This window comes from Petromyzon marinus, chromosome 80 (assembly GCF_048934315.1).
Source record: "Petromyzon marinus isolate PM22_M1 ecotype Great Lakes invasive population chromosome 80, UKy_Petmar_22M1.pri1.0, whole genome shotgun sequence".
NCBI lineage: Eukaryota > Metazoa > Chordata > Hyperoartia > Petromyzontiformes > Petromyzontidae > Petromyzon > Petromyzon marinus.
Window position 1 is genome coordinate 6,936,182 of NC_133746.1, and position 16,133 is coordinate 6,952,314.

The 16,133-nt window shown below is 42.5% G+C and overlaps 1 protein-coding gene across 1 annotated transcript in view; it reads left to right on the plus strand.

Annotated features, from left to right (window-relative positions):
• Nucleotides 1-15,652, plus strand: part of LOC116958626 (receptor-type tyrosine-protein phosphatase beta-like) — a 75,793-nt gene extending 60,141 nt beyond the window's left edge. The window contains exons 17-24 of the mRNA XM_032981350.2: nt 310-654; nt 1,533-1,682; nt 2,398-2,605; nt 3,017-3,138; nt 5,274-5,370; nt 8,726-8,764; nt 10,303-10,431; nt 11,880-15,652. Of these exons, the coding sequence (XP_032837241.2) occupies nt 310-654; nt 1,533-1,682; nt 2,398-2,605; nt 3,017-3,138; nt 5,274-5,370; nt 8,726-8,764; nt 10,303-10,431; nt 11,880-12,000 (1,211 nt within the window). The 3' untranslated portion in view covers nt 12,001-15,652. The remainder of the gene's footprint in view (nt 1-309; nt 655-1,532; nt 1,683-2,397; nt 2,606-3,016; nt 3,139-5,273; nt 5,371-8,725; nt 8,765-10,302; nt 10,432-11,879) is intronic.
• Nucleotides 15,653-16,133: the final 481 nt, after the last annotated feature.

The window sequence follows — 16,133 nt, forward strand, 5'->3', positions numbered from 1 at the left end:
TAAATCTGGAGGGAAAACCCAGAATACCCAGAGAAGAGGTGGACTGGTAAGCACGCGCACCGAGGAGAATCGGGCCCAATGTTGGCACGCCTGCATTGCCAATGGAGTCGACAATTTTAGGCACCGTGTCTCACATGCACGCACATGCTCAAAACCGAGCCCCTGCAATGTGTTAGTTTTTTGTGCCCTGTGTTTTGAATTAAATGGGTTTGATTAATGGTCATTGGTAATATCAGCAATGAGTTACATCTTCACCAATCCTGCATCTCCTCCCCCCCAACTACCCAATTCACCAACTTTTTCCCCCAGATCCAGCATCTGTCAGAGACTTTTCTTGCTTCACGTATTCCTCGGAGAATATATCCTGCAGTTGGTCTCTCCCTGATGGTGTATGGAGCATGCTGTACCTGCGAGTGATCAATAGCAGTAATCTATTGCAGTCCGTAGGCATCTTCAACAACAGTTTTACAGTCATAACCATGTATTCTTTGAATGAAACAATTATGGAGCCTCGAGGAAATGGAAGAACAAATTTAACATTTGCTATGCTTGGACGTCTGAAGCCGAATACTGAATACTTAGTCAATATCACCACCTACTCAGGAGATCTGCCCAGTCAAACTCTACAAGGAAAAGCACAGACCGACATAAGCGGTGAGTTCATCCATTTTTATTGGCACATGAGTGGTTGTGATTGTTGAGTTTTGTACCAAATGTGTGAGCAAATCAATCATAAATGTCTGTAATGCATTTTGGAGACAATTGGGTGGTCTGGTCTGGTAGCAGGGGGTCCATGTCCAAGCACCCATCCACCCACACTAACGTGTATCAGTCATTTTAATTTCTTAATCGTTTCCTAACTTTCTGACATTCCAGTAACAATCGTTTTGTGCGAGGTATTTTTATAAAGAGTTCAAAGTTGTCATCGTACACACCCAACAACTTAAGTTCAATACTGGGCCTCGCCTTACTCAACTGTACCTCAAATGACCACCTGGTTAAGTGTTTAAACATCAGAATGTGTTTTTTTCCTGCACCTCCGATTTAGCATGATTGTCTACGTACGGTGCAAAAAAAGTTCACCTTATGTACAGCACTGGAGAGGGAAAAAAGTGGCTGGTTCTGGGAGTGGCCGTATCAACTCCCTTGTGAGCGGTGCTATCCTTTAAATGGCTGCTCATTAAGAGCACTTGTCCTGACGACTGGCTGTTCAAAAACGGCTACGATGGATTTTTGTTTAAGCCTCACTTGTTAGGTTGGAGCAGTGGAAACCATATCGAGGGTGCTGCGCTATGAATAAAGCGACCCCCCCCCCCTCCCCCCATGCTTTTTCTGGCTATGGTAAATATCAGTATCTGAACTGTTGCTAGTTCCTCCAGCCCCTGCTTCGCTATCCCACACTGACCACCATGGAAAAGTATGGTCAAGTAATGTCCATGCCTTCATCCAGTAGTGGATTAACAAATGGCTCTAAATTACAACAGTCTGTGCACTTGTGCTTATTTCCAAAACTGCCGTGTTCATGTGGGTAGCTCCTCCACCCGTTCTGGAGATGGTGAACATTACTACGGTGCAGAACCAGGTGACACCGAGCAGCCTAACCATCTCCTTCAGCTGCAGCTGGTTCCAGAACACAAACGGCGACCTCAAGTATTACACGATCATCGTCAAGCAGTCCGAAGGTAACGCAATGGACGTGCCATGAATACGGCTCGATTAATTAATTCATGCACAACAAAAATGATAGTTAACTTTCTTAGGGAATGAGATGCGACATTAGAGTGCTTGCTAAGTATGCGAGAAGTAGCGGCATCAATAACTGCATCTTCCACAAATACCATTTTTTTTAAATTCAGGCCTTGGTAGCTATGCATGTCTGTAATCCCCAACAGTGGAGGCGAGGGTTGCTAAATCACTCCATGTAGTGAAACGCGCTACCCATTAACTCCGTTGTCCCGTACCCTCGCTGGCCAGGAGAAGGCATCTGTACGGATCGATCTTGCCCTACGTGCATTTTCTCTGGGTACTCTGGTTTCCTCCTGGATGTAAACACTCATTAATTGACCGATGACACCTTCATATACAGAGGACTGTAGAGCTAACCTGCGGTGGTATAAGGGGGGAGTCTGGGTCTGAATTTAAAGCCAGCTCACTTCCTGGCTGCTGCTGCATTTCCATCTTGCACCTCTATGAGTCATTCTCCATCTTCGAGTTGAAATTGTTACAGTTATCGAAACCGAAGTATATACACATTTTTTATATGAAGTGCAAATATTCACGTGCAATTTAATTCCGCGTTTGCGGAGTGTACCATTGAGGATTCATTTTGGAAACTTTACGTGCACTTTTAATGAATGAATGTAAAAAAGGAATCCACCAATGAATGGATTCACACAGGAACCAGCAGCGAGAGTCCAGAGAAGAGGTGGCCTCTGAGCAAGTACTCAGAATATGCGAGCGGCATCACGAACGTGTACCAGGTGGACGATCGTGTCTACCCCTCCGAGTGCTCCAACCCCAAATCCGTCGTCAGTGTACAAATTGGTACCGGCAGAACGAGCGGCAGCTTCTCCGATGGCCCCTTGAAGCAAAACACTGCCTACAGGTACAGTCCCCCGCCCGCGTGAGTTTTTTTGTGAGCTTATTTCAACGAATTAAACCCTGCTGAAATGTTTACACGATGATCCCGTAAGGAGGGTGACATCACGTGGTTGCAAGAGCAGAGGCCTTTATAGGCCTATGTAGAACACATTTGTAAACTGGAGGTGAAACCCGTGCAGTTTTCCTCTGTCTGCGCGCTGCGCTAATGCTAAAAAATGCACCTAGCGTGGCACAAGTACTATGTTGTAAAGTTGCAATGACAAGAGATATAACAGGCATATGCGCTAGGTATGAACCCTTATATCACCTCTTGCATACAACGCCGATGGATGCATATTTCCACACTCATCAGTTGCCTAAACTCCTGCCCCCAGTCTCGTGTTGTTCTTCCACCTTGCCCATTGTCACCATTCAGGATCAGTTTCCGCGTCTACACGTACCTCCCAAACGCACGCTCCGTCCGCGCTGGAAGGGTAGCCATCTACACGGACACACGCTTCTCTCTACCACTCATGACATTAGTGGGTGTCATCGGGAGTAAGTATTCCCAATTACTTCCATTTAGCATAAGAGCATATCCAATCATCTTGTCACATGTGTATGTATGTTGAACTTATTTTCCACCCTACATAGCCAATTGTGCTAATTGGAGGTGCGGGGAAAGGACAACAAACTAAACAGAAAAATTTGTTCCAAAGAAATTAGTTTTGAATATTGATGATTTTAAAGTGCATAGGTTCAGTGACTTTCTAATATCAGAAGAAAAATCGTTCCAGACGGCCACACAAGCGCATCTGAAAGTGCCGCATGATGCGCTGGTCATCATTGTTCGATGGCTAGCCAAATGCCGCTGCTATTGTGAGAATGACCGGAGTTTGCATGATGGTTTATGCTTCATGATGAGATCAGTAAGATATCATTGTTAATTTGTGGCAAGTGCTTTGTATGAAATCTAGACGTGAAATCAATGGTGCTAGGAAAACTCAGTTTAGACCATCTTATATTTTCACTACAAAGCAGTCACAATTGTACAGTCTCCAGCAAACCAAATGCCATTGGATGAAGCTTCATATGCTCGTGGCTAAAGGCTTGCCAACGCTGTCTTGACCACGTTTCACCGCACGTGGGAGTTGCGTGGCCACGTTTCACCGCACGTGGGAATTGCACGGCCACGTTTCACTGCAAGTGGGAATTGCGCGGCCACGTTTCACCACACGTGGGAGTTGCATGGCCACGTTTCACCACACTGGTCAATGCGCGTTGGTGAACGGGGATAGAGGGCAGGATCGGTTCAGATATCAGTCACCCCTGACATGAACTGTAATCGGGAATTCAATTCTGGTAACCAGGTTCATAATAAAAGTGCGTGTAAAATATTGACCATTTACAATGTGCAGTGTTATATGAAATTATTTCATAGAAACTGTTATTTATTTATTGGGCCGACACGGTCCCGGTTCCAGAAAGGCTGTTTCCAGGGTTCCGAAGCATTTTTGAAAAAAATTGAGAAAACTGAGCAGTGGGCAGGGATGCCGGACAATGAGGGGTAAGCAGCAGGGCCAGTGTCTGAGAGAGCAGAGCGTCACTTACTGCGTGGGCTAGGAAAATGGTTACGTGAGGCCACATGCAAGTGGGTACTGACAGAGGTAGAGAATTAAGTGGAAGTGAATGACCAAAGATGACTGCTTAATGTTGAGGGGTAAATTTGTTCCAGTGAAGGAGCTGGTGGGGGATAGAAGAGGGTAGGTGGATGAGTCAGCACCAGGTAGGTAGGTGGGTGAGTCAGGACCAGGTAAGTAGGTGAGTGAGTCAGGACCAGGTAGAATAGGTGGGTGAATCCGGACCAGGTATGTAGGTGGGTGAGTCAGGACCAGGTAAAGTAGGTGGGTGAGTCAGAACCAGGTAGAGCAGGTGAGTGAGTCAGGACCAGGTAGAGTAGGTGGGTGAGTCAGGACCAGGTCGAGTAGGTGGGTGAGTCAGGACCAGATGAGTAGGTGGGTGAGTCAGGACCAGGTAGGAAGGTGGGTGAGTCATGCCTAGGTAGAGTAGGTGGGTGAGTCTGGACCAGGTAGAGTAGGTGGGCAAGTCACGACCAGGTAGAGTGGGTGGGTGTGTCATGACCAGGTAGAGTAGGTGGACGAGTGAGGACCAGATAGAGTCGGTGGGTGAGTCAGGACCAGGTAAGTAGGTGGATGAGTCAGGAGCAGGGTTCGGGTTTATGCCGACGAGTGGGTTACCCTAGGTGGTGGCACCGCACGCTGGGGGGAGGGGTCAGGAATAATAATAGTACTTTCGCGACCAATATTGTTCACAAAGGGGTTTTTTTTCTAGTTAGATCGCGTAAATATGAATGTCGTTAAACCCGCCACCACCCAACACAGCCAATTAGTAAGGTTCGACGAATCTGGCCGTCATGAAACGTTGTACTCGAATTGTAAATGTTGTAGGTTTTTTCTTCAACACGCAACAGCTTAGTGCTGAACTAGTAACTAATTGGCACGTTTTGTTTACGTGACAAAGCTTGCTAATTGGTTGTGTCAGGTGTTGGCGGGTTTAACGACATTAATAATCACGCAAGCTAACCCAAAAAAAAATGTTTAGAAATATCTCGAGTCTTTTCGGTATCGACACAGCACTGATGCCGTCCGTCTCCCCTTTCTCTTCCTTATCAGGCTCGGGAAGCATCGTTGGACCTGTGGTGGGAGGTCTACTGGGAGCGTTTGTGATCATTGTTGGAGGGGTCTTACTCTACATACGCCGGGAGCAGCTGTACGTTCTGAGCGCAAACACACACAGCACATTCACTGCGATATCAACTTTGGTCACAGGTGTACATGAAAAACCCTTGGTCAATTCACTGCTGGATGAAGAGCTGTCCACAACGCACGGGTTGTGGGGTTATTTGCCAATCCTTCGAGACCCTGATCAGTGTTTATTAACTTACGCAGCTTCATTGTAAAAAGCCAACTCTGCTTTCCTAAATGACGTGATTCATTAAGTTTTGGTGATGTTTTGTCTTTCCCAGCAGTGTTATTTCAATAGTCCTATCGATGTTTCGTCATGAGACAAATTATCTGTTCGGATCTCTCGTAGAGTGGTTCATCACCCCGTGTTAGACAACGGTCTGCGGGAAACAGATATCACACAACTACGTCCAATATTCCTTAAAGTTATATCTGAGTCAGTCACACTCCGGTTATCTTTGCAGCAGCAGCGGCTTTTGGCTGGTCATCGAAAAAACATGGTCACTGCATCGCGCGCTTTTAGATGCACTTCTGCGCCCGTCTAGAACGCTCTTCTATCCGATATTAGGAAGCCACTGGAGCTCTGCACTTTAAAATGATCACGATTGACAAACTATTTTCTTAAACATGTTGCATTTAGTTTATTGTCCTTCCCCTGCACCTCCGATTAGCGCGGCTGCCCTCTAATCTATATATACAGTCACACAGTAGGGGGCAGCAGATTCCTACTCACCCAGCTGCAGAATAAGCAATATTCACCACATGGAATTCAAACTTATTATTTTAATAGTTTGTGATACTGCATTGTCAGTAGTTCACAACATGACAAAAAACTAAATGCATTTGTTAATGCCACTGCTCTAAAATGGAATGCAATAGATGGCATTTTGGATAATGGTCCTTACTCTTTGGTTCTATTCGGTAAAGTCACGTAGGTAAAAAATAAAACAACAAAAAATCACGACGTTTCCACCACAACACAAGTGGCCTTCATCAGGTGAAGGGACCGGACTGTCCAGAGGACAGCGTTGGAGTGAAAACAGCCAAGCCCAGGTCGCGTCCTTTCAGCTGTGTGGGAGGAAACAAAAGCGCCTTGACAAAGGAATTAGCATAAAAATTAACATGATGCACGTAGGATGTACATGAAGGACCGGCGCAGGAGTGGGGGGGGGGGAGTTTACATAATGTTGGTGTGAAGGGAAATAAGCGGCTGTGAAAGTTTAGGATACCACTACTTGAAAAAATATACTGTACCATTGAAAATTAGTTTAATGTTTGGTTTGATTTAGAACATCTTTCCAATGATTGCTTAATTGAAACCATCCTCTCGGTTGAAATTGTGTCTGTGTTTGTAAATATTAATTGCCTCGTGGACAAATCTCTGATAAAAACCCGTGGGTTTGCAGAGAACCTTGGTATCGGAGAAAACTATATACGGATCACCCTCAGCATTGTAACAGTGATCAGCCACGGCAGAAGAATTCGTTCTGCCGTGTTTCAAATCTGATTCGGTCAGAGACATGTCGCTTCGTCTCCCCGATATAGCAGTCCCCACAGGTGCAGCTCAATTTGTAAACCCCGGGGTACTGTAAGTCAGGAATGACATCCTTCACAGATGGGATCAGGTCACGGATTTTGTGTACTGTATTGAACCGGACCAGGATCTGGTGTTTGTTTAGAATTTTGGAGATCTTTTTAGTAACGCCTGCTATATATGGTAGTGTGATGGTTTTGATCAGAGTATCAAGTGGTTGTTTCTGTATGGAGGGAGAAACAGCTTGGCGGATGGTGCGGTCAGAGTATCCGTTCCTCGTGAGGGCCAGATGTACATGTTTTAATTCACTGGTCAGGTGGTGTTGGTCCGAAATGCAATGAGCCCTGTGGTATAACGTTTTGATGAGATAATTTGAGTTGGGTGGTGGTGGGAATCAGGTTTCAGGTAGGAAGCTGTGTGGGTGAGTTTCCTGTAGACAGAATGTCACAATGAGCCATCAGGTCTCCTCTCAAACAGAACATCCAAGAATGACAGCTTGCCATCTTTCTCCACTTCCATTGTGAATTTGATGGCGGGGTGTCTGGAAGTGATGTCGTCTAGGAAAAGGTTCAAAGCTGGGAGGCCATGTGGCCAAATGACGAAAGTGTCGTCTACATATCTCTTCCACAGGGAAGGTCTGAGGGTGGAAGTCTGGATGGCGTCTGATTCAAATTTCTCCATGAAAACATTGGCTATCACTAGTGACAAGGGGGAACCCATGGGGGTACCCTAATTTTGTTTGTAGAAGGTGCCATTCCAAGTAAAGTAGGTATTGGTGAGGCAGAGCCTAACCAGCGCAAGTGTATCGGGGTCTGCTATATCGGGGAGACGAAGCGACATGTCTCTGATCGAATTCGCGAGCACAAATCAGATTTGAAACACGGCAGAACGAATTCTTCTGCCGTGGCTGATCACTGTTACAACGCTGTGGGTGATCACGATATAGTTTTCTCCGATACCAAGGTTCTCTGCAAACCCACGGGTTTATATCAGAGATTTGTCTACGAGGCAATTCATATTTACAAATAGAGACACAATTTCAACCGAGAGGATGGTTTCAAATTAAGCAATCATTGGAAAGATGTTCTAAATCAAACCAAACATTAAACTAATTTTCAATGGTAGAGTATATTTTTTCAAGTAGTGGTATCCCAAACTTTCACAGCTGCTTATTTCCCTTCACACCAACATTATGTAAACTCCCCCACCCTCCCGCGCCGGTCCTTCATGTATCTCCTACGTGCATCATGTTCATTTTTATGCTGATTCCTTTGTCAAGGCGCTTTTGTTTCCTCCCACACAGCTTAAAGGACGCGACCTGGGCTTGGCTGTTTTCACTCCAACGCTGTCCTCTGGACAGTCCGGTCCCTTCACATGATGAAGGCCACTTGTGTTGTGGCCGAAACATCGTGATTTTTTGTAGTTTTATTTTTTACCTATGTGACTTTACCGAATAGAACCAAAGAGTATGGATCCTTGCAGTCACGAAAGCTTCAAATCTATAATGGTCCTTCTTCACCTATGTGTTTTAAAGAAACGCCATTGCCTGAAATATAATCGAGTATATATTTATTTTTATGACAGTTTTTGACTGTTGAGTTTGTAACTGTCAGAGCTGGAATTTATAAAAAGTACAAAAGTTAATTTATGTTGTCAGGTTTTTGTGCAGTCTTGGCAATTGGGTTGAGCCCAGTTTTAAAAACAAGCATCTGCTCAGATTAAACGCTTGGAACTCAGTTCGTTCGTAGACCTATCACTGCTTCTGTCTGTCCATTCATCTGTGTGTCTGTCCACCTAGTAGTCTCCCTATTGGTTAAATGTTCCCAACATGTCTCTCTTTCTACAGGAACTGTTTCAAGAGACCCAATTCCACACAGCAAACTAGGTAAGTATTAATTCCTCTTATCCGATTGTCTCATCCACTCATCTAGCTCCCCTTCACCAGTCCCCCTTAGGTCTCAAAGATCTGGAGATGCAAATATTATCTGCATTCCAAGGACGAGGATTTGGCTGACTAGTGACCATGTGTTTCCCCCTGTAGCCCTCAGACTATGGAACTCTCTTCCACAAAATATCAGGACCCCGTGGGAATTTTTTTAAGCATATATTAAAACATATTCATATTTATTGATTTACGTAAATATGGTCATAAAACATATTCATGTTTTTACGGCGCCACGGTGGCGAGATGTTAACTACCTTGCCTGGTATGGAGTAGGGCGTGGTTTGATCCAGGCCCTGACGCCTGTATATTTGGAGTTGATATCTTCTGCCCATGGTGGCATGGATTTTCTACAGGTTTTTCTCTCCAAATTTGGAAACATGCGTTTACACTTGAATATTTGGCTGCTATACATTCCCCCTGATATGTTATTTTGTTGAGTTATCATTCGTGGCCAGGTCACTTCTGAAAAATAGCTACATTTCTCAGTGGGCCTTACCTTGTAAAATTAAAAGTATATACGCTTCTATTTATTCAATTATATTGTATAAGTTAATTTATAAAATGGATTGAAGCATTTATTTCAAGAGTTAATGAGCGTTTGCTTCTGTGTCTTGTATAGCATTTGAGATTATCGACATATATTATAATAACCAGTGTCTTACAGTACAAAACTAATTCTGTTTGAGTCATGGGCATATGCAGTACACTGAATACATCAATAATGCTCAGCATGGTTTGATGTCACTTAGGCAGCTCTTAGTGACCTGCAGTAATGAAATAGTGGTGGTGAAGTTAGATTTTGTTTGCTTTTTAAACTATTTCTAGCCTTAGCGGTGGCATTATTCACTTGTTGGTGTCTTAGTACCTGCATGCACTGGTTGTCTCTTCGACGAATCGTACGTGCTCACCACTGAGAACCTCCCGTTTTTGTATGTTTGTACACATGTTGAACCTGTTTCATACCGTACGTATTCAACGGTGCTCATCAGAGGTGCGAGGGGGGGGGGCACAAACTAAACACAAAACGCAGTTATAAAGAAATTCGTTTACAATCTAGTTTTTAAAAAGTGCATGGCTCCAGTGGCTTCCTCATGAAATAGCAATTTTTAAACATCAATTTTGGAAACACTACAATGGGCTTAAACAAGTAAATTCCGTAAATCACAGTTGTAGGCCAGGAGCTTACATTGATGTAAACTGTATATTTGTAGACACGTCTCCGCAAAGAAGAACACGATTAAAGTATTTATTTCTGATGTGAATAATTAAGTAATTATATTCCTAATGGGAAAAAAGTACAACCATTAAAACTCAACGGACATGGAGTGACAAGCGAAGTGGTTCGTGCGGTTGCGTTTTGAGGCGGGCAACATCAGTTGTAGCTACATTTCCGATAAAAGTACTTTTTGCACATTGCCTGCATGTTGGAATAAAAAAAATGCTCAGCAATACATTGTAATGCCATTTCATTTTTATAGCACAAGAAAATGGGATGAACTCCCGGCTATACCAAGTGGCATGAAAAAGGATGTTTGTGATGCAAGTCATAAGGCCGACAATGAATACGTGAATTCTGACGGCTCCGTTTATGAAGATCTGGATAATGGGTACGTGGAAAAGTCACAATTACATAACATTGACACATAATTTGCTATTAGTACAGGTAATACAATTTTACACGAGTGAAAATCATGCTTACCATGGGTGTAAGTGAAGTGTCTAGTTCATGCAATGAACAATTATATGGGTAACACTTTACTTTTGTTAGAAACATTTTCACTGTACACATTTTTTTATATAAAATAAATAATTATTTAAGATCCAATCAAAATGTGACTTGATGTTACCCGTATCACATTCTCATTCAGGCTGAGTCGATTTTAAAATAAAAATCGAATTTAAATAAATTTATTAGCAGGACTTTTATATTTGACTTCCAGAATGCAAAAAAAAAGCACAAATGAAAATAACGACTTTACATTTGAAGTTAACAGACCTGCAAAGCGTCAATACATTGTAGAACTATTTTAATAAGTTAAGCTTTTTATATGCCCTGATTTAAGAGCCCAAAAAGAGCATGAGTTTGAGGACCATTTATGAGATTCTAAGTTTTAAAAAGTAATTGTAATATTTTTTTAGTAGAATATATGGCGTTGGTTCGACTATATTTGTATTGGAATTCATAATCTCTGTAGCCCTTCTAAATACAACATAAAATTTTGACTTAAATCTTTCGTGACCGCAATAATTCATATTCTTGGTTATTTTGGGAAAATCATGTAGGATATATATTTTTTTTATTTAAAATAAAAGCAAAAAACCACAACGTTTCGGTCGCAACACAAGTGGTCTTCATCAGGCGGAGAGAAAATAGGGGGCAAGCCTCCAAAAGCAACTGCTTATCAGGGCTTTCAGAGTGAGCAAAGCAGTGCGGCGTAAACAGCATGGGTGGGGCAGCCAGCGCCAGTGTAGGAGCAAAGCACCACAAGTACAAGTAAAGCGAGTGCGTTAGACAATGGGGGGAGGGAGGGGTAGAGATAGGGGGAGAGAGGGGGGGGAGAGAGGGGGAGGAGAGAGGGGGGAGAAGAGAGGGGGGGGAGAGAGGGGGGGGGAGAGAGGGGGGGGGAGAGAGGGGGGGAGGTGAGGGCGAGGGCGCAGTCCAAGTGTGTTTGACAATGGGGGGAAGGAGTGGTAGAGATAGGGGGAGAGAGAGGAGGGGGGGGGTAGCTGAGGGCGAGGGCGCAGTCCAAGTGTGTTAGACAATGGGGGGAGAGAGGGGGTAGAGATAGGGGTAGAGAGAGGGGGGTAGAGATAGGGGTGGAGCTGAAGGCGAGGGCGCTTGTTAAAATAATTCGCATAAAAATAAAATGTCCCGATTGTTTATATTTTGTATGCATGTTATTTTTAATATATTGTTATTTTCAGCTTGCTATTTCGCTTATATTGATTGTATCTATACTTGTGAGTGGCGCTTTATAAACATAGAGATACATAGTTATTGTTGCATGTGTGTTGGATCATCGTGCTCAAACGTTTTCTTTTCATCTACTTCAAGTAAACCCCAAGAGGACCACCACTCAGGTGTACCGTCGAAGACAGAAGATGATGCCAAGACAGTGGGTAGTTCCGATCCCACCTATCTCGCCCCCGACAATGCATACGTCAATGTGAAATAGCCAATAAAGTCACTCTCCACCTCCTCCTGTTCGATCAATAACGGCTCCTCTACTGAGTTTCAAAACATGAACCAGACCTTTCCTGTGCTGGGTTCATATCAAGGTCAATTTTACCTCGTACTCAAGGTTAATTCATTCGTACCAGGTGTGATATTGTTATAATGCCACCAGCGGGCAGACATTGCACTTAATCGAGAACAAATATTTCTCTTGCAAAAACTGCTCTGCATTATTGCAGCTGAGCCTATAGATACGTGATTGTATCGGGTAACTGTACTAGTCTAAGGGTACCGATGCAAGTGTAATGGTCTCTGGAAATCTATTGATGTCTTCTTCGAATGGTTGATATAGGTATAGAGTTACAACTATAATTTTGCTTTGAGGTGGTTGACCCAAATGATTGTGTCAGAAGTAGTGGATTGTACTGCTCTGATGATGCCTCCCCCCTTCCTATTTGTGAATTGGGCATTGAAGAGTCATACCTTCTGTGGACTACTCTGGGTGACCACAGGCACACACTACTGGAGAGTTTTTACTTTCCAATTGTGCTTTAAGTAACCGCATCTGCCATTGTTTGTGTGGATTCGATTTGGGGTTGTGCCCATCATTTTCGTGGAAGATTAAAGCCATGGATCGTCTGCGTCGGGTCTTGATTCTGGGTTAATGTGTTATACATATAACACATTGGGCAATATAAATATATGTATTACTTACCAACATAGCCTATACGGGAGTTATTCTATAGAGAGTGTTAATCTGTTGTTATTCTTTGTTAAGATTATCGGTTTCATGTCAGACTCATTTGTGGCTGCATGATGACGACTAAGTCATGGACACGCAAGATGTGAGGATCAGTAATAATGATCAAATGTGCAAGTAATCGATCATTTTTCACAATCACGAGAAATTGTAAAACCCAATTCCTCTGCAAATTACGCGTTAAAATTAATAAATGTTACCCATTGGATGTGTAATGGAATTATTTTAACATCAATGGTGTGCCAAGGTGGGGAGATGTTAGCTACCTTGCCTGGTATACAGGAGGTCGTGGGTTTGATCCCGACCCTAAAGCCTGTTGCATATTTGGAGCTTGCGTGTTCTCTCCATGGTCATGTAGATTTTTCTCTGAGTCCTCCGATTTCTCCTTCCACATTTAGAATCGACATCACGCATTTAGAGTATTTGGCTGCTATAAATGTCCAAATGATAAGCCATTACATTGAGCTATCAATTGTGATAACCAGATCGCTTCTAAAAAAAATGTTATATAGCTCGGTGGGCCTTGTCTGGTAAAATAAAAATAAAATAGTTTAGTTTAAGGATCACCATGTACTTTATTTGTATTTACCATGTAATTGATATGTATCCACTATATAATACAGCTGGTTTAAAGTTAAACTGTAGGTTTAGTTCTATAAAATGTTCAAGTAAAGGGAAGTAAATTAAACACTTTAATCTTTTACACGTGAATTTTTACCATTAAAATTGTGACTTAATGTCTACATTTTATACTTCTTTATGACAGGTATTTGGCTATAATCAGGAGTATCTGCTTTCATGATTTCATAAACTTTATTGACACCCGCATCAATTTCCTTTTTTTCACAAAAAAACACTTCTCCATGAGAGACATGTAAGGACGAATTCTAGAGCTCATTTTCTGAGTTTTAGCTGCTTTCAAATTGTTGATAATCAGAAAATTAACTCTAGGAGGCCGCTATAAACAGTACATGATGCGCAGTTTGATGCCATCTTAGAATTTCAGGAAACCCTTTCCTTTACACATTTGTATCGTGCAAAGTATATATTAAACACTCGACAATGTTAATAACATTTACATTCGCAATACTTTCTGATAATGCTTGGGTTGATGTAGGGTAACATAACAGAAAAGGAGGGAGTGTCGTATTACATAATCGGAAAAATCTATATGACAAGAGGAAACCGATAAGGTATAAGGCTCTTTTTCACAGACGTCCAATAGTGGGCGGGTAAGAACGTTACAATGAGCAATACAAAACACGATAAGAGTGCAAAGTATTAGGGAAACAAATCTGTAAACTAAACTACAGTTTTCCCATGTGCCTTTGAGTTTGCAGATCGCGGAATTTTTCAAAGCAGTCATCTGTTATTATTTTACGATTACCTCCATGGAATAATCAGTGCTGGTTATCCTTGAACTAATTTCAAATAAAGTGTATAACCTACCGCAAAACTATTGTAAGAAACTCGTGTTTTTTATATAGTCCATTTAGTGTAAAAAGCACTTGCTCATACAAAACACACCGATACATCAAACACGTGCACGTGTATACACGGTACAATATAAACGTGGTGAGTTGTGTTCTATGATGAAGACTATAATAGGCTTTACCCTTTCTGGCATTAAGACGGGTCTCAAAATGTTCAAACACCAAATAGACACCTGTTGCAAGGCATCAAGTCGTGCATCAACCACACATACTTGTGACAAATCATACAAACATGCTCTGATAATAACATATGCTTTATCTTTGAGACGGTGAGGGAAGCCAGGAGGGGGAGAGAGGAAATAGCTTTACTGAAGTGGGGACGAGTTGTTCCCGGGCCATAATGGGGAGAGCAGTGACAGTCCCAGAGCGATCAGGAGCACCTTGGATACCTACCTGGAAAAAAACTTTTGAACTTGGCAGCCGTGAGTGAACATTTGTAGAGTGCTACTGCTCACTTTTGACTGATAAAAAGACTACAAGGCCCTAGCTACACTCGAGTGCTGCACTTCTTTTCAGCCACTTGAGCAGTGGCGGACCGTGTATTTTACACCTAGGCCTTCAGTGCATCCCTCCCGCAATTAAACCACCTTCGAATAACCTCACCATGACGCTAGGGCTATAGGCTATTGTCATTCGACGTAACCACCCCATATTCGCAGTGACAGTAACCTTTATCGAGTGGAATAAAGTGATTTAACACGAGGCTCAACACCTATGAGAGTTACAATACACTAATTGCAGAGACATAAATACATGGTGACTGAAACCATCAAGGATGTACCACTATTACGCAGTATGACAAGATGCTACATCACAAATAGACATCGCATAGCCCAAATCAATGTCATTACCGAGGAAACAAGAAGAAACTCACAACAACCAGTCACATTTACTCATGCGACCACCAAGCAAGCAAAAATGCTGTAAAAACACAAATAACACAATCAGGATTCAACAGGCTTTCCCATAAAAAAAAACATCTAAAGCACTACATCTAAAAATCTAAACGTTTGAATGAACGTATAGATTTTTTTATAATAAATCTTAGCTAGTTTTACTTCAGTTAGCTACCTGACCCTCTGATCACGCCACGCGAAAAATGCTACCAAAGGTGGCTCGGCCAGCTAGAAGGCTCCTGTGTGTCTAAGAATACGCCCAACATTGCAAACTCGAAATCTGATTTGTTCAAGAATATGACAATCAACAACATGGTCCCCATTTTCTTCAACAGCATAAGGGATTCACTCGACATTCTGATGGCCTCAGGGTAGATTTATTCACCCGGAGAGGTGGAGACAGCACAGGTGGAAAATCAGATTGGATAAAAGCTCTAATTTATGAGCTCCACTGGAAGCAGAGCAACAATGAAATGACGTTAATAGACTGATGGGAACGAACTTTGTAAAATACATATAGCATTAATGAAAATGTATGTTAAATTGTAAAAATATAATTTTATGATTCTAACAATCTCTAGCCAAGCAGAGAAGGCCTTGCTGGCCCTGACAGCCTGCCTCTGCACTTGAGCATCAACTTGAACGAGGGGATTGTGATAGTAACCTATCATAACAAAGGACGATATAAAATACCTTTCTAAAATCATTGTACGCAAACAATTTAGGTTTCAAAGGATAACCACATCGCGAACAAATTACGTCACGTGTGCAGAGCTTCCATTGCATTTTTTTTATTCGCTTGCGGTTATTAACAAGCTAGGTTACCTCACAAAACGTATGCTTGGTTTAAATATTGACGTTCATTATTCAAACATTTATTTCTCAGAACCACGTTGGGTCAGGCAAGGAGGTACTCTGTTGAAACAAAGGGGGGTAACAGTTGTATCCAACAAAGGTTCAGAGCCACTGCTTCACACTTCCTGCA